The sequence below is a fragment of the Caloenas nicobarica genome, chromosome 1 (genome assembly GCF_036013445.1).
Source record: "Caloenas nicobarica isolate bCalNic1 chromosome 1, bCalNic1.hap1, whole genome shotgun sequence".
In the NCBI taxonomy this organism is placed as follows: Eukaryota; Metazoa; Chordata; class Aves; order Columbiformes; family Columbidae; genus Caloenas; species Caloenas nicobarica.
The window spans coordinates 146,951,802-146,968,460 of NC_088245.1; the positions used below are offsets into that span (position 1 = coordinate 146,951,802).

The window sequence follows — 16,659 nt, forward strand, 5'->3', positions numbered from 1 at the left end:
GGACAGCTGTGGCCGTGAGGCAGAGAGGGCTTTTTCCTTGGCACCATCGGCGGCTCAGAGAGCGTGCAGGAGAGGCAGGGCGGAGGGGTGGATGTGACTAGAGGGCTGTGCCCACCTGGCTGCTGTGATGGTGCTGCTGGGGTCGGGATAGCTAATGGACTACACTCCTACTTCTTACACCTGAGTGAGAGCCCTGAGGTAAAAGGGGGCTGCAGCAGTGTGAAGGAGGCAGGCTGCAGAGCCAGACAAGTCTTGGGTGTCTGCAAGCGCATCCCCCATAAAGCTGGGGCTTCCCACCAAGACTGAAGGGCTTGCCTCTTGTTGGCAATATGAGGGAAAAAAAAGACACTGCCGCTCCTTTTTCCACACACACCCTAATATTGTGCAGACCGTGACAAGATAGCTGCTTATATTCCCTTTGTCGACCTAGGCATCACCTCCAAATGCTCAGGTTTTGAGGGAAGCCTCAAGAGAAAAAACTATCCTACTAAAAAGGCAGTGCCTTCGCTAAGGTGGGGAAAGCCATGTCCCAGTAGCAAATGCTGTCTCCAAGGGGCTGTGATCCCTTGTGGCCAGGAGTTTCATCACCTCCTGGGACGGTAACTCCCCTGGGGCTTGGCTGGTTCCTATGAGGTGAGCAGGGACAAATCCCAGGTCTGAAGTGCCGGCCCAGAGAAGACACGTCATTGAGCACTGGGCACAGCGCAAGCGATGCCTTCCACTTGCCGGAGGCCCCCCTACCCATCCCGACCTGTCCCCCAGAAACTCACCTTGCGTTTCCTTCTAGATTTCGGTAAACCCTTCTCTGCGGGGGGGTCAGCACTACTACCCTGCGGGAGGCTGGCCGCCTGGTTTGCTCCAGCGCTCATGGCCAGCGGCTCTTCAGGCAAACGCTCTGGAATCCTGGACAAAAGAGCCAAGTCAATGTTGACCCACAGCGACTTTACCTCATCACTGTCTTTCAGAGGAGACAGGAGCTCATTCCTACCGAAAGGAACCAGGGTGTAAAACTGTTCCTCCAGCTCCTTTGCTATCTCAGTACTAGTCCTGGCATTAATGGAGCCAAAGGCACTGCAGCCGCTGTGGGGTTTGCCGGCACTGCTGCTCCCCACGTCCTTGGTACGCGGCTCGGCCCCGGCCGCCGCCGGCGCCTTGGGCAGCGGCCGCTCCTCCTGCTCCGACTCGGAGCCTGAGTCGGAAGAGGACGACGAGGACGAAGACTCGGTCTCAATGAACTCCTTGGATTTGGGCGCCGTTTTGCTTGGCCCCCGGGCCCGGCGCTTCTCGCCAGCTGCGGCCGAGCGGGGCTCCCGGCGGTGCCCTGCTCTGCAGCCACCGCTGACACCGCTACTGCTGGGCCGGGCCCTTGGTGCCTCGCCGGCAGCGCTTTCCGGAAAGCTGTGGCTCCCGGGGGGTTCCTCTGTCCCGGAGCAAGGGGGGCCGTCCCCGGCAGAGGTCCTTTCGGCCCGCCGCAGTGCCTTCTTCCCTGCCGCCCGCCTCGGGGGCCCGCTGTCGGCGGCGGGGGGTGACTTTTGCCGGCCGCCTTTGCTGCCCGGCGCTTTGTTGGCAGTCCTGGGCCGCGGTCCGTCCCCGACGGTGGCAGTGGCGGCGGTGGTGGCACGGCCCTCCCCGCTGCGGTGCTCAACCGGGGTGGTGGTTGGGGTCTTCTCGCTTTCCTGCCGCTCCGCCTTCACGCGTCCGTAGTAGGGATGGGCCTCCAGCGCCGGGCCGTCATGGTGGGTCAGGATGGGTGCTTTGTGCGGGGTGACTTTATTCAGCCACTTGTCCAGCTGCCACTTGTTGGATGAGGGTGGCTCAGGCTGAAAGGGAAACAGATGGCAACGAGCTTAGTGCTGAGACCTCACTGCCCTCGCCCACCGTACCTTCAGGCTGGTACAGTACCTCCTGGTACTGCTGAGACTTACCTCTGGTCAAGGAGCCACCCCAAGCCATGGCAACCCCCTCTCTCTACCCCTATCCCTGTCCCTGTTCCTGTGCGGTGGGATGGGAGACGTGGGGCACACTGTGCAAGTGGGGATCTTGTTGGTTTCTGAATGAGGTTGGGAAGGAGGATGGCTTTTGTGATTCATCATTTCTAAGGATGATTCACGCAGCACCACCGGCATCAGCTTTCCTGGAAAACGCTCCCAAGTTTCCAAACAGAAGAAAACAAAAAGACGATAGGAAGGGAGGAAAACAAGGCAGGGGGACAGCTGAGGCTAAGGGAGAAGAGATCATAGGAAAGCTAGGGACATGCATTTTGTGTTCTGCGCCATCGCAATAAATACGAAAAGTATTTTAAAAGTACACAAAGAGGCATGTAGTGGGGAGTTGGAGGGTGAACCAGGCGGTTCATGTAATCTGTCTGGTATTGGTGTTATAATCCTGTGAGATCCCACAAACATATGTTGTGTGGTGGTATTGTCAAGTGCTCATTTTGTGAGTATTGTGTGCCTGTTAGTTTTTCTCTTCGTTCCTGCCAAAATATGATCAAATTATAAGAAAGTATCTAAAATATAATTGTGTTTGGACAGTGAAGAAGTGGGATAATTAGGATTTCAAATGTAACCACAGCTCAGACAATGTTATTTCAGAACAATGTGCAAGTGTTTTCTAGTGCTTCTTGCAATCAGTAATTTGAATGTAATAAAATGAAGAGGAAAGGCAAAAAAAAAAACCCCACAGAAATAAACGATGGAGTAGATGGCCACCCATAACCTACCTCCATGGAAGCCAGTGTGAAAAGTCTCCTAATTTCCTTAACTGGAACCAAAATGTGATCCACTAGGCTGTTGCAAATGAATAATCAAAAAGCGTTTCATGAGCCTAACATGAAAACCATCAAAAGCTCTGGAAGAAAGTTTGCTCAAGAGAGAATATCCACAGCCTTTAACTTAAAACAGTCTCTTACTTCTTATTTAAAAGAGGTGCCTAAGGGCAACACAGGTTTCCTGCATAGCCAAGGGCATCTCCAGAATCAACCACTAAGGGTTGTATTCACTCTACAGGGAGCAAAGGCTTCTAAAAGAAGCAAAAAAGTTAGACATTGGAATTCATATAATACAAATATTCCTTCTCTCAAGAGTGTCTAATTTACTCATTATGGAGTTACCCAATACCTATGGGAAATTTGCTGGATCGCCTTAAGTTTATTTTTTTCTTAAGCATACTCCCCAATATCTTACATGAGGAATTTCTTTCCTGAGCTGTAAATCTTGAAAATGGATGGGCAGCATTTCTGTTGGATGAAGATGTATTTTTAAAACTCTTAACCCTTTATGTAAAACAAACAGCGCTTTTTTTTGTGATTGGTGCTGAAAAGACAGATTTGTTTCATGTCATTTATTATGCACATACTGAATTTACAAGATAGATAATAAAAGGTTCACTATACATGGAAGTCTTTCCACTGTTCAGGTGTATTTAAGAAAAGGAGATACATCAGAAGCATGTGGGGGAAAATCTATCTCTGCCCATAAATACAGACCAGAGTGAGGGCAGCTTGAAAGTTCACAAAAAACTTCCAGCTTTTCTGTTACATCCCACTCTGTCTCTTTATGTATATTGTAATTCTTGAAAAAAGTGGTTCACAAAACAGGGATTTCAAGGGATCACAGTAGATCAGCAGAAAACAGTGATTAACTGCTACAGTGTCATAATTTGGCAACATGGTACTTACCTAAGGTGATATGTCTGCTATTTAGGCAAAATAACTACAGTTCCACCAACCTACAAGCCAACTATGAGGTCTAATAAAAAGACAATAAAAAAGACAATAAAAAACAATGTTGCTAGCATTACTAATTTTGCCAGGGGTTTCAGGACAGGCATTATTTTTTATTAAAGCCTCAGCACTCAGAATCATGGGCTTAGATGCACATCCACATTTTTTTTAAAAAAAAATTCAAATCCTTGTGGCTGCTGAAAAAAACCTTAAGATGTGTCTGCTAAAAAAACTTAAGACACATCTGCTAAAAGTAAAAAGCCTACAGACCATAAGGTAAATTAAAAGAATACAAATTTTTAAAATCAGTGTTTTAAAACTTTTCTCACTATTTTTGGGCCCTGATACAGTTTTGGATTATTTGAGATTGTCAGTGTACATGAGTGATGCCAATTCACTTTTGGAAGTAATTTATTCAATTGATTGCTCTAACTGAAAAGTACTGTATTTCGAAACCACTTAAAAAAACAAAGTGCCTTGTGTGAGAACAAAATCATGACAGCCAAGAATGAAGAGCAGGCCTGGTAAAAAAAGAGATTGGGAAAATTCACTTGAAAGTTTTTGCCAGTCCACTTTACCTGCCTAACTGCACTTACTTACAGGAGAAAAGGAATATCCCTAAATCTCCAGTCCACACCACCTCTCTGAGCACGTCACATACCATTCTATGGAAGCATGTAAGGATGGAAATACATATGAATATATATCCAGAGTGATCAGATAGCAGAATGGTCTCCGTCCCCTAGTTTTTGTGTCACGGAAATATGCTGCCCTCAAGGCCTTGTAGAGGACTGGGCAGTTTTTAATTTGGATAAAGCTGGTGGTGCCCAGACAGGCAGCAGTAATAGGAATAACAGTCTGTGGTGAAGCTGACTTGCAATGAAATATGGGTTTGGCATGAAAACCCAAACCAGGAAACTTTATGAGACAAAGATAGATTCAGGGACCAATGCACCACATACGTACACATGTGCCAGGCTTCATCGAGAAACAGAAGGATGTGATACACTTCCTTGAAAATTGTGGGTGGATTCATCTGTACAACATAGACACTTATATATGAGCTAGTCAACAAGTTCCTTCTACAGTTAGTGGACTACTCTTCTGGGGTGTGAAAATTTCCTCTTGAAATAGACATCTAAAATAGGCCAGATGAGCTGGGCCCTAAAAATGTCTGCACCAACTGTAAAGGGGAGGCTGAGGTGATGAGCAGATGTAGGTATCTACAGTACAAGTGCCGAAATTTAGGTGGGATGACTCCCACACAGCATGTCTATATATCTCAGATCTCTTCAAGGCTACAAGTGCAACCAGAGGCACGGGTGGCATGCATCCAAAGGAAACCTTCGTCAAAACATGATCCAGAAACTCTTTCTGGGGTACAGGACTGTTAAACAGTACATCAAGCACGGCATTGCCAGCCGGGCAGGGAGGGCATTGTCCCACTCTGCTCTGCACTGGTGCGGCCTCACCTGGAGCTCTGTGTGCAGTTCTGGGAGACACAGGATAAAAAGGATATAAAGCTACTGGAGAGTGTCCAGAGGAGGGCTATGAAGTTGGTGAAGGGTTTGGAGAGGAAGCCGTATGAGAAGCTGCTAAATTCACTGGGTTGTCCAGCCTGGAGAAGAGGAGACTGAGGGGAGACCTCATGGGGCTACAGCTGCCTCACAGGGGGAGGAGGAAGGGCAGGCGCTGAGCTCTTCTCTTTAGTGACCAATGACAGAACCTGAGGGAATGTCAGGAAGATGTGCCAGGGGAGGTTTAGGCTGGACATTAGGAAAAGGTTCTTCCCCCAGAGGGTGGTGGACACTGGAACCCAGGGAGGTGTCACGGCCCCAAGCCTGACAGTGTTCAAGAAGAGACTGGACAAGGCCCTCAGACACATGGTGTGAACTGTGGGGTTGTCCTGTGCAGGGACAGGAGTTGGACTCGATGATCCTTGTGGGTCCCTTCCAACTCAGGACGTTCTATGATTCTATGATTCTGTGAAACAATGTAAGGGTAATGGGGTCACTCTACGCTTGTTATTACAAAGAGGGACCTCAGGTGTGGCTAATACCATGGTAAACTTGAAGCATGACACCACCTTCCTTGAGAGATTAGATAGCCTATACTACGTGCATGTACTTAGCCTGCTGTGGGGTAGGACTGAGCTATCAGTCATCCCTGCAGTATACTCATCCTATTGTAGATCCACATACTAATCTACCCTTATGAAAACTTGCCTGTGCTGCCCTGCTATCAAAGATTTAATTCAGGGCAATCCCAATACAAATGTGGTGCCTTTTGATTGTATTTAAGGCACAGATAATGATGATGAAAAAGATTATTATTATTATTATTACTACTACTACTTTATTGCTACTATTAGCACTGCTGCTTGAGCTTTATGAAATTAGAACTGGGGGTTCCCATATATTAGGCATAGTGCACAATTCTGTAAGAGGTGGCTCCCGCCACAAAGAGTTTTCTGGAGCGAAGGGAGAGTTTGGTTTGTAGTCTTTGTCACACATAGTCCACAGGACAACTAAAGCCCATGAATCCTATTTGCAAAGGTAAAGATATTGTCTACAGTTGGTCTAGTGGTAAAATCTTCTTCTGAGTGCACCAGTCAGGAAATGAAATCATGGCTCTACTTAAGATAGGAAGCAAAAATGCTTTGGAAAACAAGACAGATACAGAAAACTTATGTCTCTGCCCCCAGCCCTAAGACTACAGCTCTTCTCCCCTTGTTTCCATAACGAAATCTATCTGTGAAGAAAGGTTGGTGAGGTGACAGAAGCATGCTCACCGATTAGCTAGCCAGTTAGATACACACATTCTTCCTATTTTCCAAGCTAAAGAGAAGAGAACCATTGCCACATAGCACCTGAGGGAACAGCAGGGATTCCTAGGCAGTGACCTTTCAGCTACTGGTGCTGATGTCCAGGCACTTGAAGGACTTGATGCATAGTGGTCAGGAGGTGGTCAGTCACAACACAGGGACTTGAGATGAAAGATTATATCCTGAGACGATGGAATAAGCATGGATAAAAAGTATACATGAATCCTTCAAAAAGCAGAAAGAACTTTAATGGTTGTGAACTAGTCACGACAGCAGAAGCTGTAAAGGAGATTGCATCTGATGCATGGGGCTGGCAAGGCCCAGGACAGAACATCTTTCTCTCCTGGCCTGGTTACTGTTGACTAGCCACTGATGCTTTGGCCCATGCAATGGCTTCTCTGCTTCCTTTGTGCCCATTTCGCCTTCTAGTCCTCTCTGCAAAGTGGTAATTCCCAGTTGTCTAAGCAGATTCAGCCTTATTAAAGGTCTGCAGTATAATGCAGTGGAACAAAGAACAAACAAATGAAATTCTTAGCTTTTGAAATGTAACTCTTTCTATGGACTTGACACCCAACTTTTTTTTTTTTCCTACCATCTGAAATAATTGCAAGGACAAGATCTCATTTTTTCCAGAGTCCTCATTTCTGACGTTAATTAAGGTCATGCAAAGAATTCATGACTTCAGCAAAGAAACAGGACATAGAAGCCTCCATCTCTTGTTCATAATTTTGTGTTTGGCAGCCCACAAAACTGCAACTACCCACATTAATGTGTGAGGCACTTTAATTTGTCCACATCACTGAAGCTAGTCTGAATGTTGTCTCCCATTCTACCTCAGCCATTATTCTTAGTTTACTGCAGACATAAAGTGTAGACAGCTGAGCTAGTCACTACAGGCTCTAAATAGTCAATGGAAAGAAACAGACACTTTTAGGGTGCAATTCATCTAATCTATTTTATATGTATGCTTTACAATGAGCTGCTTTTGCAGTCTAGGCAATTGCATTTAGACACCTGAGAACAACTCAAAGATCTCAAAATGAGATGAGGAAAAAAATGCAGAAGAAATGAAACAGCAATTGAATTTCTATATGACCTCAAATGCAGAAGACACACTGTCCTAGAAATGAAAATCTTTGAGTATATGTATATAATATTTCAGATTACGGAAAAAAAAAAGAATGAAGGCCTCATAATGATCTGCAGATTTCCAGATTAAGTTCCTCACAACCTAGAAATAAGGATTTTCTGCCCAGCGTTATGCTGCAGTACTCAAGTTCACTGTACCTGAATTTATCAGTTTATGCTAAAGCAAAAGCACAGGTGTATTTGCTTCTTCTGTCTTACCCAATAGATTAAATTAAGATGAGAATTGGAAGTGAGTCCACTACTTAAATTTAGGTGGACAGGGTCTACCTTTAAAGAGCTTCCAAGCAACTATCTCCCTTTACCAGGTAACAACATGGCATATACTTTAGAAAGGTAGCTTCACTGGGTGCATAAATGTAAGTTATGCCAAGCAGATGGGCTTTCCAGTCAGAGATATCAAATTAGCTTATTTTGAACTGGTGCCATCAGTCATATGATGGGCCTGGGAAAGCACTGGCCCTTGGGGAAAGCACAGGTGTCCTACCTCCCTGGGACACCCTGACCCTGTCCTCATGTGGCCTCTCCCATTCTCCATCAAGGCATCACCTATGAAAAGCACTGCAGCCATCACATTTTGAGTCATATACATTTTTGTATAAGCATGTTTCGTATGGCATGTCCTAGAAGGCAAGCCACACAAATCTAATGCAAAGAGACAAGCAATCTGTTGGAGCAGTGCAGCTGTTTCGTGACAACGATCACTGGTAACTCAGGGTCTGTACAAAAGTAGCTCCACAGATCTCAAGAGGATATGTATAAAACGTTGAAGAGGAGGCACTTCCTGCATGTTTCCATGACTCTCAGTCCCCTGCTTGACTTTATGAAACCCACGACCTGCCTCAGTTAATTAAGTTTGCACATTCCCTGAGGAATCGCTGCTCTCAGGTCCAAGCAACACGGGTATCTGCCTAGATAGTAAACACTCCTCCCTTCCTGAGTACTTCACTTCTCCTGCTTTAATCTCATATTTCCTTCCCCCACAATGGTTCCTTCTCTTTCTTTTCTTTGTCCCTTTTCTTCTACCTTCTGAGATCCCGCAGGAAGCAGAGAGACTGAGCGTGAGATCTCTGCACTAATTCCAGTGGGGAATTAGGCAGAGAGAGAACAAGGTCTTAACGGGTCAGATGAGAGAGCTCAGAATGGGAAATAATTCATGGGGTAGCACAGGGAGCGCAACAGGGAAGAGAGACTGGAAGGAAGAGAATAGAGACAAAATGAAAGAGAAGCAGAGAGAGATTTAGGAAAGGGACAAGGTGAGAGGAAAATTAACTGGAAATGGATCTGAAAGTACTGTGAAGGAAAGACAGAAAGGAAGATAAGTGTTAAATAAGGGAACAAAAGTGACAGAACCTGAGAAAAATATATTAAGGATGTTTCTGTGAGTGCTGCATTTTGCCTGATAGGAAACATGGCCCCAAATAACCAAGAAAAAGATGAAGAAAGGCTTGCTGGCTATTCAGTGTAATTTTTCAGGGTGGGAGAATAGGTGAGGCATAGTTTTGGGGAAGGGAGTCTGGTGATTTGATGCTTTATGTGGAATAGGAAGATACACTGACTGTATTTCATGTGTATTTACAATCTTGCCGCTAGATTTTTGAATATTTTTACATACATTAATGTGTGTGATGTGGCTGTGGAGTTCACAGTTTTATACTAAAGGTGTGTATTGACCAAAACCTGTAAAAATGTCAATCTTGGTAGAAAAGCAGAGCTGAGAAAACAGCCTTGTCATGTCTGGTGAGCACTCTGCAGAGGTGAAGGCAGAAGGCAGTACAGCACCGGCAGCTTAATTGTAATTTGGCAAGGGTTTGTCTACATGTGGAAATTTTCAGTACTGGCTTTGCAGATTACAAGTTTGGGCTTAATGTTTTGCACCATGAGTAATGCAGTTTAGTCCATTTTGGAGGTGGATTAAAATAAATCACACAAAGGCAGCAGTAGAAGAGAATAATTCACTTACAGAGTGAGGTGAGCTAAGTGCGTGAGTGAAAAACAACTGTTTTGCTTTAAAAATCCACCCTCAAACTGATTTTATAATAGCTTCCCTGTGTAGACAAGCCTTTGGTTCCCTTGTAGTGCTGGGAGCCCACCTCAGGACTTACGCACTGAGCAAGCCATTGCTATGGAGCTGGAGTTGCATAAAACTTCAAGCAAGCTGTGAGCCTTGAAAGGAGCTCCACATATCTCCAAGTTGAAGAAAATATCACAGGGTTATTTCTTTCTTTCTCCATTTTTATTTCAAATGCTTTAATCTGCCCAGGATCCCCAGCCACTTGCATTTCACAGCATGCCAGGAGGAGTATCCCCGGGGCCTTGCTCTTCCATATTTTTGTGCATCACCCCACCGCCTCCTTGTGTTGGCTTGGCTGGAAAAAAGGTCTGAGTGGGTGTAATAACAGATTGTCACCCTAAATCACAAAGAGCAGAAGCCCTTACCTCTGGGCTGGAGTAGTGCGAGGGCTTGCTGCCGTCACTCTCGCTGGAGCTGCTTTCGCTCTCGGAGTCAGACTCAGAGCTGGTCTCGGATTCACTGGAGCTGCTGCTGCTCGACCCCTTGCTGGAGAGTCCTGAAGCTCGGGTGTTGGATGGTGGCACCACCAGGCTGCCAGCCCCACACGCAGCCCACCAGGGAGGGGAGAGGGAACAGAAGGAAACAAGAACATAAAAAAACCCCATGTAAACACCGTGGTGTTTCAGGGAGCATACCTGTCTGAAGGCCTGTGAGCTTGTCTCTGCCGCTAACAAATGGCCTTTGCCATCTCTTTGTCATCTGAGAGAGGATCAGGTTTTTACTTCAGCTTGTCCCCTTTCTCATTCAACAGACATTTTGGGATATATTTAAAGTATCAAACATTAAAAAATAGAGTCCAGAAAGCAGTTTTACAGTGCCTAATGAACACTCTGCACAGAGGTGAAAGCAGGAGATAGAAAAAGTGAACAGTTAAGAAACTGAGCTGAACTCTGCAGTATCAGTCATTTATAAGTAGTAAGAGCAATAACGATAAAAATAAAAATAATAATACATCCTCACTGGAGCTTCCAACCCCCATCTTTTGTTCTGCACACTTTTTCACCTACCCATAAATGATGTGGTTACCTGTATATACCATCCTGATATCGACAACCGCAAGACTCTGATCCTGCAAAAACTTGAAGAGCTCAGGCTTGTGTTTTTGCATGTCAGCAGTGCCGTGCTGTCAGCGGAGCTACTTGCCATCTTAAAAGTTATGTTTGCATGCAAGTGTTTGTATTATCAGGCCTGACAGCAGAAGAAATGTATACTTTCCTGAAATAGTTGACCATGCATATTAAAAATATCACAGTCATAAAGACTTGAGTGCAAAATGTCCTGTTAAGTCATCCAGCTTATTCCCCAGGCAATGGAAGATTGTTCCCTATAGCAGGGTGCATTTTCTAGTGAGTTGTCCAATTTGATTTTAAATGACTTGAATGCAGCTTTTACTTTTACCCCTGGGAAACTTCTCTGCAAACTAACCCAAATTCCACTGTCGGAAATTTCTCCCTACATTCAACCTGAAGTTGCCCTTTTAAAATTTATTGTTGTTACTTATTATTTCATCCTATTACTAATAGTTACTATGATAAATTATCCTCCCTCCTTTTTGCTTTCACGTATTTGCAGACTGTTTTCCTGTCCTACTTCAGTCATCTTTCAGACAAGACCTTACACATTTACTTCTTCTGATCTTTCTTCATAAGTCATTATCTCCAGGGATATGGGATCATTTTTATGGCTCTTTTCTGAACTCATTCCAATTTGTCTATATCTCTCTGATAACAGAATGCCCAAAACAGAGTGCAGTATTATAGATGGGTTCTCACTAGAGCCCTACAATGAAGGGCTATTACGTTCCTGCTCCTCGATGCATTTCTTCTGTAAACATATACCCGAGCTGTGATGGAATATATAGTCCATTAACACTCCTACATCTCTTTCAACACTGCTTTCTCTGGAAACCCTCCACTGATAGCTACATTTTAGATTATTTTCTTCCAGAGAGATTAGCTTGCTTTTTTTTTTCTTCATACCAGATCTCATTTTCTTCTTTACCACACATGCTTCTAGCTCCTTTTGATTTATTTCTCTGCCCTCAGAGCTGTCTGCACCAACTTCTAATTTAGTATCAAATGCAAACTTAATTAAATGGTTATTCACTTCCTTTTCCAGATCATTAATGAGACTGTTAAATAAACCCCACACAAACCAGACCGGCACCCTAATAACTATCTCTTCCCAACTCCATTCACCAGTGTTTATCATTATCCTTGTTTATGCTCCATCAGTCCAATACTGTGGCTAATGCAACATGATCTCAGAGATGCATTTTGTGAGAAATAATATCTAATAATTAATTACAGTTCTGCTATGTTGCACCCAGTGAATTGTCTTTACCTGCTAATGGTGCATTTCATTTCTGAAAACTGGTACCTGACACCTGACAGAAGCCACATAGGACAGGCAATTTCTGGGGCTTTGAAAAGAGGCCAGGCCATCAGAGATGCAGTTTAAACTCCACGATTCCCCATGGCTGCTTCCCCTAACATATGCCAACCTTTCCCCACTGGACCACCTGTCTTGTACAAGCCAGTACTCCCACCACATTGCTTTTATTTATAGCATCCCCCTTGCCTTTTGCTAGGAAGCAGCACAGCTGCCCATGGCTTTCTTGCTCCAAAGAGCCTCTGGTTGCTTGAGGAACTGTGCCACTGTTGGAGAGCCTTCTGCACCTTGCAAGGCACAGCAGGGCCAGATGGTGCAGGAAACCTCACCTGTGATCTCACCTTACTAATTAAATAAAACAAACGGGAGAGGGAGGAGCTGACATCCATGTATATTTTCCTGTATTTCCATCCTTGTAACCATCAAGCAGCAGAGAGAGGCAACAGTAAAAGGTCATGCTATGTTACAATAGGACAAGGGGTAATGGTTTTAAACTAAAAGAGGGGAGATTCAGGCTAGACATGAGGAAGAAATTTTTTACAATGAGGGTGATGAAACACTGGCCCAGGTTGCCCAGAGAGGTGGTCGATGCCCCATCCCTGGAGACATTCCAGACCAGGCTGGACGGGGCTCTGAGCAACCTGATCTAGTTGCAGATGTCCCTGATCATTGCAGGGGGATTGGACTAGGTGACCTTTGAAGGTCCCTTCCAACCCAAACTGTTCTATGATTATATAATTCTATGCTCCAGCAGGACGGCTCAGTGCTACACGCGTGTTTGCAGAAGTGCCTGTCAGCTCCTGGGAGGCTTAGCGGTTTGTCATCACGCATGGGCATTAAATATACCAATTACAACTAGTGCTTTTAAAAAACCCACCCTCTGCTATTTTTGCTGTTATTCATGATGTCTCTTTGCCTGTTCAGGTAGGTGTGGTAAACACAAGATTCTCAGGCACTCACTCAACAGCATTAAAGCACAGAGGTGCCTGAAACAGAAACAGCTTGAAGTTTGTAAAAATTTCCCTTCCCAGAGAAGGAATATTCATGTTTTGTTAACTGCTTTGCGACAATACAGTTTTCCACTTATTGCCCAGTAAATTCTAGAAATAAGTTGCTCACTTATATTAATAGATTACAGTCAATCCCTTGCTAATAAAATAGTGAGAGCTATAGGAAGGCTATTGTCTGTAGGTTTTCTGGTTTTGATTTTTTTTCCTTCTTTTTTTTTTTCTTAAGGGAATATGAAAAAGTAACTGCCTTTTCTGAGAGTGTAGCTTAGGGAATGCTTTTGACAGTGTCCGACTCTGATGGATTTCCAATCCTCTCCACAACATCATCGTGACTGTTGCCTGAAAGGTTCTTCAACATCACAAAACATCTGCACATTTATGTCCTGCCCCTAGTGACTGTGGTCTTAATTTTTAAACCATCGTTTTTGTTTGGCATCGACTGAAGTATTCAGAATTGCTAAACAGGGGATGAGGGAGAAAAAAACCCCACAGTAATATTTCTTTCCTGTTGTGACATGAAATATTTTTCTAGGCTGCTGAATAGAAATTGTTACTATAGCTATAGATATAAAATACAACTGTTGGACTCTTCACAAACATCTGGAAATCTATGTTTGCTGCTCTAATGGTAGCGAATATACTACAAAAATTTAACAACATTACAATATTTTCCCATTTATGCTGATACTGTTGAAGTCTTGTGTGCCCCTTCTACTTTTTCCATTTTTAAATATAGCATATTCTTATAAGGATCCTCATGATATTATAGTGGCCAGAGTGAAAACAGCTACATGCTTCTTCATGCATTCTTATTAAAAAATGACCATTATTTTAAATTAGTGACTTCCATTTTGGACTGTTCTTTCTAAAGTATGTAAGCAAGACCATGCAGTCAAAATAAAAGACCGATTTACATTTTAATGACTGTGGCACATAACATTTGTGCATATTTTGCTACTGGCTTATGCCCTAGAATTAATTACTACATCACAGAAATGATATTTTTATTTTAAAGCAATTAAACAACAATTTGGGTAAGAACCACTTTTCTTTAAAACCCTTGATCAGAACATTCACCCTCTGACTTAAGAGAGAGTAAATGCCTTGTTAAGTTGCCAGAAGTTCAGTAATGAGATCACTTAATAACCAACACACCATCCAAAGTTTCTGATGAGATATCTTCCATCATCCTGGCTTCATGGGACTTGGGCACCTAAACACCATTCAAGTCTCCAACAGCCTATTTTCCTGCATGACTGCAGGAAACAACCTTGCAGCCTCAGTTTTTCTCAGATGTCCTGGTTCAGAAACACAGCGATATGGGGAGATGAATATTTCTTGTCTGCTCAAACTAAGTTGTGATGCAAGTTGAGAGGTGGAGTTATCTGACTCCCTGGAGGAGCCTGAGAGGTTAGTTGTGGTGGGACCGGTTATTAGCTCCATCAGACTGCATGGCCATGGCCAGCCTTTGAACAACACCAAGGTGGTTTAAACACTTGTGGGGCAAGGTGCAGACATTTGCTATTCAGTCAGTGGAGAGAGATTCCTAAATCAGATTGCCTCAGTGGCCCTCAGGAGACTTCTTGAGGTTAATCACACTGTATTTGGGTCCTACTCTATGCTTCATATTGAGCTGCTGCTTAGAGCTGCGCTACTTTCCATGATAATAAATCATGGTGCTCAGCACCAGCCACGAGAAGTTCCTGGGCAGGCAAGCATATGCTGCATTGCAGGAGTTCAGTCTCAGCGTTTCAAAGGCAGACAGCATGGATGCCTGATGAAGGTACAAGACAGATGCAGTTTGTTACCAAACTGCAAGTATTTGGTGACAATAATAAATGGATTCGAAAGAGAAAAAACCCTCCTATCCTGAAGAATTTGTGATCCCAATTCTTCAGTACGTTACAAGATGAAGGCACTTTATACCCACTTTACACAGGTAGGAACGATTACCAAGAATGCAAGGCAAGGGAGAATGAGGCCTTGAAGAAAAGGCTGTGCCAAGAAAACATATCAGAGTGAGCCTCTGAAATACTTTTCCAGTCACAACAAAGGCTACGCAAATGCTCATGCTTCATATTCTGGAGTCCAGTCAGTCAGTCTGTGTAATTTCACTTTGCAAGAATTGTATCCAGAGCCTTCTTATCAAAAGCTCAGTAACACTATCAGACACTATCTGCTGTATTTGTTTTTGTGTCTGAAGATGGGGCAGTATTTAGCCAGTGGCATGTTCATAGCTGTGATCATCTAAACTATTTTTCTTCTAAATCTCAGCCTACGGTACCATCTACCAAGCACTGTGTAACTACCAAGTGGTTCAGGCTCCCCATAGGAAAGAAGAATGCAACAATTAGTGCGAAGAGCTGACCTGAATAGACAAATGACACAATTAGGAATCACATTGTCAACACTGAGAGGTAAACATGGAGAAGGTGATCTGAATTTGTAAATGCCACAAATGTTGGAGAAAATCGTTGGAAAGGCTGTGTGAATGCTTGCAGTATTTGAAATACCCAGAAAATCTATCACTGTCTGGAAGATCAAGGCCAATTGTGGGAAAACAATACTCTGAAACGGACAACAGTCCCATGGCTGGTATAAACTGTCATAGCTCTACTGACTTCAATTAGGGTACACTGATTTAAATCCAACAGTAAATCTGACCAAGACTCTAAAATGACATTTCAAACTCAGCGATGAAAACATTCTATGCCTTAAAGGAGCTCTGTTGGCAGAGTCCATATTTTTCTTCCAGATTAAAGTATCTGAAACACCACTTCCTTCTTCCGTTGAAGCCAAGCTAAAACCCAGCAAAGGTCTTTTACGGAAAACTCTTTATCGTTTTGTTGTGAGAAGCAATTCCACACAGTGCTTCCTCAAAGCACAAACTGAGAACATCGTGCCAAGATCTGTATAATTATCTCTGCTACTTGGCACTGAAGATGTTGCACATCTCCCATGCACACAGTAGGGAATTCCTGTGTCGATAATTGTGAATGAATCACAGAAGCAACAGAAATGCCCACTTCTTGCTGCTGCCCCTGTGTATTTTTCAAATTCTGTTTCAGCAAAGACATCTGAAGCATGCTTACCACTGGGGTCTATCCTGGACTTGCAGATCAGGCTGTCCCAATGTTGTTTCAGAACATATGGGGATATTTTCTGAGGCAACTCTAGAATGCCAAGAAACAGCACCATAAGGATAGCCTACAGAATGAATGCGGATGCGGTCCATTTGTTTCAGGCCAAAATCATGCTGAGAAAAGGGAGATGATACCACAAACTCTAGAATATGCACCCATCCGAGGACAGCCAGATAACCTCCATGATTTAGAATACAAAGGCTGGTTCTGTACTTAACATACAAATATGAGTGTAAGGAGCCTTTGCTCTAGTCTCACCTCTGCCATGTCAAGTCCGAATCACCAGATCAGCCAGTCCTTCCAGAGCTCCAGTCACCGTCATACACGGGGATGACCGAACTTGCCTA

At 44.0% G+C, this 16,659-nt stretch overlaps 1 protein-coding gene across 1 annotated transcript in view; it reads right to left on the reverse strand.

The window, feature by feature from the left end:
• The window catches only part of AFF3 (ALF transcription elongation factor 3), a 281,631-nt gene that overhangs the window by 37,983 nt on the left and 226,989 nt on the right, over positions 1-16,659 (reverse strand). Inside the window, exons 10-11 of the mRNA XM_065642739.1 lie at positions 10,134-10,299; positions 771-1,820 (exon numbers count right to left, since the gene is read on the reverse strand). Of these exons, the coding sequence (XP_065498811.1) occupies positions 771-1,820; positions 10,134-10,299 (1,216 nt within the window). The remainder of the gene's footprint in view (positions 1-770; positions 1,821-10,133; positions 10,300-16,659) is intronic.